This window comes from Zychaea mexicana (assembly GCF_025766255.1).
Source record: "Zychaea mexicana strain RSA 1403 chromosome Unknown BDB00scaffold_316, whole genome shotgun sequence".
Lineage (NCBI taxonomy): Eukaryota > Fungi > Mucoromycota > Mucoromycetes > Mucorales > Lichtheimiaceae > Zychaea > Zychaea mexicana.
In genome coordinates, this window is record NW_026516979.1 from 1 (window position 1) to 8,578 (window position 8,578).

Genomic DNA, 8,578 nt, shown 5'->3' on the forward strand with positions numbered 1-8,578 from the left:
AAAAGTGAGGATCCGCAAAAGACATAGCCCAAAAAATCGGATTCACTGAGTGTATTTCATCGACTGACGACCACACTATATTCTGTGCATTTTTGTGCGTGTGGACGGCAACAAATTGGTCACCGTTGACGACATACTGATAATATTGAGACACCGGGCGCATTCTATCTTGTGGGGGGTGACGACGGAGCACAGCTCAAGTTCGTGGTTAATACCATTGATCTTATATCATGCGGCTAGTATGTTCGTTCGTGCTACCGCGTTATTTAAAGATGATAGAAGACTTACATTTATTACACACACGTGTTCAGCATATATAAAAACTTTAATGGTTTCCACACGTCAGTCTCCAAGATTCATTACAGGCTACGTATACTCTAAGGGGTGTATAGTAACCAATGCCCTAGAATTACAATTGTTTGGTATATGCGACGCCTTCATGATCACATTAGTCTCTTAAAAACAGAAATCTTATGCACCTTATGTATTTGAAGGAAACTGTCCTAACGAGAATTCAAGCGAAGATCCAAAAGGAGCGAAAGGGATACAAGGAGAGAAAGAGGGAGATATTGTTGACGCTACCGCTACTATACATATATCATTTGCTTTGAAGTTTTCTGATAATGGTATGTGTGATGATTTTAAAAGGGTGTGAGAGCAAAAATACAGACCATGGTTTGGCTTTTTGGTCAAGTTTTTCCAAAATCTGTTCCAGAGCAGTATCGCTTTTGTCTGAATGATCTATTACAGCTGCAAATCTGAAACGGATCCATTATACCGCCGTTTCCTTTTAAGACGACCGGCATCGATGCATGTGTCGAATTCGAGTTCATCGACTTTTCAGCGATCACGTCCAAGACTTGAGGTGTCACAGCTGCTGGGACCTGGTTGAACTTTATTGAACGTAGTAGTGGTGCCGTCTGCTGATTTGTTGTCGCTAATAACACCGTCAAGAGCTTTGCTAGCGCATCAGCAGTGATGCTTACACAGGAGTTGAGCTCTAGTGTTTCCAAAGATTTGGCGCCAATACCGATGGCTTCCAATACTGTATCGTCAATGCAATCGTGTTTATCATGAAGACAAAGATGCGTAAGGTTTGGAACGGAGTGTTTGAAGAATTGACATAATTTCGTCAAAGAAGACTCGTTGTCGATTGGCGTTTAAGGGAAGGGAAAACGAGTACTGATAATCGTCCGAAAACACTTTCAGATGTGAGTGTGGCTCCTTTAAGATCTAAAAACTTTAAGCTTTCTCGGTAATCTCTTGCAATCGCACAAAGAAGGTCTTGCGATCCATTATAGAAATCTTGCGAATCGTGCAAAGCAAGTCGCTCCAAAGAAGAAGATATAGGTTTGGTAGTTGAGAGGTTTTTCACTGTTTTCGACTTCCATTCGCACTGGTCGTATGCTGCCTGGTCGAGTGTTCCACCATCCCCATAACCGGCGAGGAAAAGAGATACAAGTTTTGGACAATGCTCACGTAAAAGCGACGGAAGCGAATGGCCAGTTGCTACGATATTACACAGGCACAAGGAGAGTCGCTGGAGATTTGTTGCTGTTCTCAGGAACGGTAACGGATCAAAGCTGCCTTCCTTATCAATGTTACAAAACTCTAAACTCAAGTCCACGAGATGCTGGTGTTTGAACGATGGCGCCAACTGTGGTTTATTTTGTTCACCGCCATATACGAAACCATAGTAGGACAGATGGCGAAGGTTCGGGCAATAACACAGTATCATGTCAGGGGTAGTATTGGTCTGGTCCTCTTCGTCGTGTGCGATAGAAACGCGGGTAAGTGTGCTGCCACATATACCAATTAACTTTAGGAAATCTGACTGTTTTACAAGGCTGGAGCATATTTTAACTTTGTCAAAAGTTTTTAGTGTTATTATGTAGCAACCGTTATGTTGTTATACGTACCTTCTTCAATCGCGTCGCAATTCAGATCGGTTAAGAAATTAATTACAGCTGTCGAATGATCTCTGTCATAGCTGGCTTGCACGCGTATTTGTTTTACAACAGATCCACGGATGCACGATCGATACGGGAGGAGGTCAGGTACGATGTTGTGCCCATCGTCCATTGACAAACTTTCCCACATGCCCTGCCATTCCAAAATCGCAGAGCGCCAATCGTTGCATACAGAGGCATAATGCCATCGTTCCTTAAAAGTCAAATGACTGAAAACTATGTGTTGTATATCGCTAGGGAGTGTTGACAGATGATCCTTGGCTGTGTTACGCGTTGCCATAGAAAGGAAATACAAAAGTTTGTGGCGACAGCATGTCGGGTGACAGTTTATCTTGACCAACGATAAGAGGCATCATGGTAAGTCAATAATAGGCGGAAACGCTTGATAGTTTGGCAAATTGCATTATCATTATGAGAAACAGCTATGATTGAAAAAAAACAGTGTATGTCGATGTACGAATAAACTATTGTGTCTTTTTGCCTTCTGAACTGCTGATGAGTAATCTTGTCGATATGGATAACCTTGAAAACATGTTTTTAATCCACTTTTTCACGGCATCGTCTCATAGTGAATGATTTGTACGGATGAAAGTTAGGGGCGATATTCTGCTTATTTGTTGGCGGCAGAGCCATCCAGAATTTTTGCCAACTGATTCAAACTGGCAAGCACCGGCCAATGTTATTCAAATGTTAAAGTAATGAGTCCCGAGAGGCAACAACGGGAGAGGTTCGATATGGTGAGCTTTCGTTGTTGTCAAGGAAACGAACTATATATTCCAAAGTCCACGTTTCCCCTTTTAATAATCCTTTTTTGTTTCCGCCTAAACCTAACCTGGGACGTGTACTTTTCCTTGTCAATGTCAAAAGAAAACCCTCAACTACTCGACGAAACTGATTTCGACGCCATTGTGCTCGGCACTGGTTTGATCGAATCCATTGTAGCGGGGTGAGAGTTATCCCGCTTTTTCCTACGCCCGTGGAAATTATTAAAAGATATTTGTAATGGTTGTCAGACGTCATTCCAATAGACCGTCCGACTCTCTGATTATAATAAGTAGTTTTGCCTTTGCCCATTTCAATAGTGTTATCCAAGCAAAAAACATGGGCAGGATAAGAACAAGCATGCCAATCTCCAAGGCGACGTGTCCATGGAATAGATTTTGGGCTAGTGGCTTGAAGATAAACAAGAAGCAGGTATAGACGTACATAAAAACTTTCCTGAGCTTGAATCATTGGAAATACATGAATCTTATATCTTTGGAAGGGTGCCATGTAGAAAGAAAGAGAGGGTGAACCTCATAATAGATTTTATTGCATACATATGATAAGCAGGCAACTTTGATTCTGGAGAATTGCAATTATGGAACATGGGCTATGTAACATACAAGGGCCATTTATTACTCATCTCATAAACAATGCATACACTGCTTAGCAGCCTAGTCGCATACAGTACAAGCTATCAGGAGAAGCTACGGCATACATATAAGTTACATTTTCTGATACAGATACTACTATCTAACGAGAGCTATACACATCACAATCGTTAGTTGCATAGCAAAAGCGAGACTGACACAATGTACATATACTATGTATATCGCAGGGCTATGCTGTTATAATGATACAAATATATCATTTAGGCACACATCATGTATTAAAATATGTGTAATCTCATCACACATCCCAACTTACTCTTTTTTACCGTCTCTCCTGCCCTTAATTATTATGTAAGCATCTCAGTGGTCTTGGGTGAATCCCTCTCTATCTATTTGATGGAGCATGTGACATAATGCGTAGTTGAAAGGTTATGAAAGCCACGTTACACTAATACCTTTATTCCGCAGGTACGTATGTATATCTTGATCTGGTATGATGGGAATTCGGCGCGCTCATGTAATCTATTAGTGAACAACCTCTCTACGTAGCAGATGCTCTTGTTTGCATGTCACTTTTGAGATTTTGATGTACGATTTGATTGAACGCATAAAATTTATTGCACAAAGTAATTCGAATAATAAATGTTTCTATACACTAGTAGATATACATACCACTGCTAGGAAATATTATGTCCTCATCTCCAGTCCTACAAATGTTAGTCAGTTCTTATCTGCGGTAATGATAGCCCCTTGTTCTTTTTTTTTCTTTTTTATAAACTTTTTAAAATCTTTCAGTTTCGGTTTTCTTCCATATCTTCATTTTGTGAGGCGTGACATGTTTTAAGTTGCTTTGGCGCACTGGGTTGGTGCATTATGGTAGGATTCATGCACCGCTCGTTCCTGAGATGATATTGCCTTCGATCCGATTACATTTGTTTCTTGCGTTGTAATAGTGACTCTTAATGATTGTGAGTTCGAAATTTGATTTAGCTTTCGTTTAGACTAAATATATAGATGTGTTTTAATATTGGCTATTGATGATCTCGTCGTAAAGATTAAACACGGCATCATCTTTGCTTCTACTTACCGTTGGTTTCTTTGATGATTACATTGGTATTCAGTTTGATATCGAATGTTGTTTTTTTCTTTTACTTTTGAATGTAACGCTTTTTTAAATTCTTGATTGGATGTTCGTCTTGTATTACTTGCGCAATTGCGTCATTTTTGTAAGATGAATTGTGTTGCAGTAGTGTCGATGCCGATTTATAATGTAATGTTGATATACATCTCGTCGTAACCTTGCTTCAAAGTACTGCTACTGTAGGCTTTTGATGTAGTACTGAAGCGTCTCGCACCATAGATAGTGTTTCTTTGTTTTGGCAATGGTATGGTTCGTTGCATGGATTCCGCCTCAGTTTCCGATCTTGTGCCATTTGTTGCTTGTATTTTTTGTCTTTTTTTTTTGCTTTTTCTTTTTCTTTTCTTTTTTCTTTTTTTTTATCTGTCATGTTTGTGGGAGCTATCATTACCTAGACATTAACTTACCAGTCATTTGTCGGAGGAGACTTGTACGGGACTTCCGGGAAGCAGGGCTTCGTTGTAAGAAAGTTTTCGTAGATAGTTTACTACACTGTATTTAAGTGAAATTTTACTTAGTTATGATTCGAATGTAACAATTACATTTCTTTAGACTGCTTCTTACCATAATACAGATACTACGATCTGTTTGCTACGCTTGGCGTTATCTCGATTCCACTGCAATTTCGATGTGGATAGCCACTGTCTACAGCTCTGGGGACAAGTTTTTCTTGTTATTGTCGAATAGTGAACGGCGAGTAGCAAGTATCGTATCTCGCTATCTCCTCTGTGCTATCCTTTGGCATGCCGTGAGAGCGTATGTGTATGCCTATATTCAAGGTACCGTCGCATAGTACCGTGTGCAACCGTCCTAACCAAGAGAGAATTTGTTAAGTACGCATGATCCAAGTGTTGTTGATTGCTTCATAATTTTCATATTTTAGCTTGATATCACGTATTTACCTGTAAGGACTCTCATCAATAACTTATTGCGGCTTGTGCAAGCTAATCTTCCGCCATGATAATTGCCTCAGCACCAAGAGCATTCGTTTCAGTTTCGTTTGAGCAGTTGAACTTGTCGTCCTTGATGGTTCTTGCCGCCATTGGAATGACGCTCCATTTTGAGTTGAAAGTTGTCGCGTCACACCTTTGCTGTCCCAAGAAGAAGAGATTGATATGGGTACCGTCGCCTTGCTAATTTAACATTGTCCAATCGAATAGCCAGGTGTGCTTGCTGCATTTTCGGAACTGCCTCCTTCAATAGTTCATTGCTCTCGCATCTTTAGTCACTTAAGAGGCCATCGCTCCATGATTTCGCCTTATGCCTACGCGTGAAGGTGAATATGCCCCAGACAAATGAATGTATGCGAAATTGGATTTGTAGTATCTGCGAGACGTCGTCAAGGTTTGTTTTTGCTGCCCCTTGTTATGTTGTTGCCAAGCCCGCATTTTTGTGTCAATCGCGCCCTGTTGTCGCTCGTAGTTGCTGCGGGCCGATTTCGTCCATGTGTGCGATCTGAAATTTGTTGCCCATTGCATCTTGTTGCCACTTGTTTTTTTTTTGCCATCACAATAAAATAGTTGATGATTGATTGTGGGCTGAAATTGTCGCTTAGTTTCTTGTCACCGCAACGTAATAACGGATAGGACGGGGTTACCGTAGTGGCGATTTGCGTATTTCATGTACTCAACCAGTCGAATGTGCTGCCCCGTATCATGAACGCTGCAAATGTTGTCAAATGAGCTGTATGTCGTCCTAGTTTCTTGCCGCTCTTGCGCTTGTGTTTGATTATTATCACGTTCATGTCGTACATGGAGATAATAAATCAGCTCCCTTCGTTGATTGAAAACTGTTCCCTTGATTCTTTGGGTTTTTTTTGTCCCCAGAAGCAGCGATACGTAGAAGTAGTCGTCTTGTTGAATGATGTTGATTCGTCGGACAAACCGTCATGTGTGCTGTCGCCAAACGTCCATGATGTGCCCTTTTGTACTCCATTGCCACCATTTGAAGTTACCACCTTTGTTGATTGAGCGTTGTTGTTGTTGCGGCAAGCCCCTGTTGCTTTGTTGCCATGAGCAGACAGTAGATCCAGTTTTTTTTTGCCATCTCATTGATTTGATGCTGATATGGTCCAATAGTTGTGGTGTGCCCAGCTTTGTTGCCATCATATCGGAAATTGACATTGCTGACATTGCTTATTTGTTGGGTTAAGGTTGTCTCGCACAAGTCCTTGAAAAGCTTGAGATTTATGCCGCATATAAATAATCCGCGAAAAGGTCATGTCGCCTGTGTTTGCCACCGATATAATGTTCACCTCGAATGAGTCATGCCAAAGTAGCCTGTTCGCTAGGCCTTGCAGCTGCTTCGTCTATGCACTTGTTGTATGCATATGCTGTAATCTTCGTGATCTGTTTGAGTAATACAGATATCCGCATCAGTTTGCCGCCATAGCGCCGCCAACAGACAATAAATTTGCTGCTTTACCTGGAATTTCTCAATCCATGTTTCATTGAGTATCGCGTGTTCTTGTTTGTAAGCCAATTTGGAAGAGCGCCCGTTTGTCGTCGCCATTACCGTGATAGTCTGTTGTCAAGAGACTGATCAAGCCAAAGACGGGATTCTCGCAAGTCCCGGAGTTTTTTACTCGGCTAGCGTGGAAATATGACGCCACCTGTAGCAGCATAACCATCATGAATCATCCACCAAGACCACACGAGACGACGTGATCAAGCCAAAGACGGGATTCGCACAACACCCCGAATTTTTACTCGGCTAGCCTGGAAAGCTGACGCTCTCCATCGCGGCGTACCACCCACACCGCTGGCCGAACACCCCAACCCGGACACCCCAGCTTCACGGAATCCGGAGGCAAAGGTGGAGGCTGAGGCTGGACTAACATGGCTGTGACACTGACTACAGCCGGTGGAGGATCCAGGATATGGAAAGGGCGAGGACAACTCCGGTTGAGCCTTCGGTGGCAGGGATTGGGTGAGCAACATTGCCCTGGTTGCCAGGGCTTACGCAGGAACACCATCTTCATGAGCTGGAACTGACTGGGATGACAACCTTGGGAGAGGAATAAATTCCTAATATTGGGCCCCTCTTCGCCTTCTTCACACCACATCCGTGTTGAATGCGATAAGAAGAAGGGAAGAAGGAAAGGAAAGAGGGTATATCAGTTAGTAAGCCTCTTCTTATAAAAATGGCCGTAAGCATAGTACGTACCGTAATCATACAAGCATGACACCTTGGGTTGTCATTTGCTGTCAAGAACCGCCGCTGTACATGTGTCTCGATGGTGGATTCCTGCTGCCTACACAACCAAAGCGTTGCTCACCTCCCCACCACCGGCTCAACCGGAGTTGTCCCCATGTGCCCCCTCCAACCCCTTCACCCCCGGTGGCTGCAGCCAGTGTCGGCGCCAATGCCAACCCCAACCGCCTTTACCTCAAGAAACCATCCACTGAGATGTCTGGGCCGCACCCCATCGCCTGACGAAGGCGGCGACCGCCAGACACACCAAAGCACCGTGGCCGAGACGACCACCAAAGCCGAGAACCAGACATACGCTCTACTGGATATGAAATTTAATCATGAGCATCTCATCCAAACTAGGAAGCTTCCACAAATACATGATACGTTACCTTCACCAAGAGCCCTAGAACGCGCCCAAACGACAGGCACGCACAAAGAAACGATCGCCCGACAACGATGAGCTCAAACCCACCAGACAGAAAAAGAAACGATGACCGAATAAGGTCACTACGCAGCACGAAACAGAACAGCAAACGACCGCATGGTGAAACAGAAGGCATAGATGGCATAGACGGCATAGACGGGCATAGGAGGCATAGACGGGCATAAATGGCGGGATGACAGGAAAATGACGGCACAGACGCGGAAAAAAAGAAGACGACAACACCAGGGGAGAGGACAACAAGGAACGGAATGGGCTTAATTGCCTGTTTAAAGAAGCATTTCTATTAGTATCTAACTTATAGCACGTAACCCATTTCAGACAGGAAAAAATTGACATTTTGGCTGTTACTTACCCTCGTACAAGCCGCGAAGATCGCTGTCCTGATGGACAAGCGCGAACAGCTGGCTTAACACCTCTTGAGAATCCTCCAGCGCAAGGATCTCCAGCAACTGCGCGA

At 43.1% G+C, this 8,578-nt stretch overlaps 3 protein-coding genes across 3 annotated transcripts; all 3 read right to left on the reverse strand.

The window, feature by feature from the left end:
* Window positions 1-689: 689 nt before the first annotated feature.
* On the reverse strand, window positions 690-2,250 carry BDB00DRAFT_880680 (uncharacterized protein; the record flags this gene model as incomplete). Its single annotated transcript, XM_053128031.1, has 3 exons — window positions 690-1,045; window positions 1,144-1,830; window positions 1,920-2,250. 3 exons carry the CDS (start codon window positions 2,248-2,250, stop codon window positions 690-692), a joined length of 1,374 nt encoding a protein of 457 aa, XP_052972054.1.
* Window positions 2,251-7,104: 4,854 nt separating this feature from the next.
* On the reverse strand, window positions 7,105-7,423 carry BDB00DRAFT_865945 (uncharacterized protein; the record flags this gene model as incomplete). The annotated part of the gene is made up of 1 exon (XM_053126191.1): window positions 7,105-7,423. A coding segment is annotated over one exon (198 nt), but the record flags the coding sequence as incomplete, so codon positions are not given.
* Window positions 7,424-7,869: 446 nt separating this feature from the next.
* BDB00DRAFT_865951 (uncharacterized protein) lies at window positions 7,870-8,261 on the reverse strand (the record flags this gene model as incomplete). Its single annotated transcript, XM_053126192.1, has 2 exons — window positions 8,066-8,261; window positions 7,870-7,992 (listed from the first exon to the last, which is right to left on the reverse strand). Exons 1-2 carry the CDS (start codon window positions 8,252-8,254, stop codon window positions 7,870-7,872), a joined length of 312 nt encoding a protein of 103 aa, XP_052972056.1. The 5' UTR covers window positions 8,255-8,261.
* Window positions 8,262-8,578: the final 317 nt, after the last annotated feature.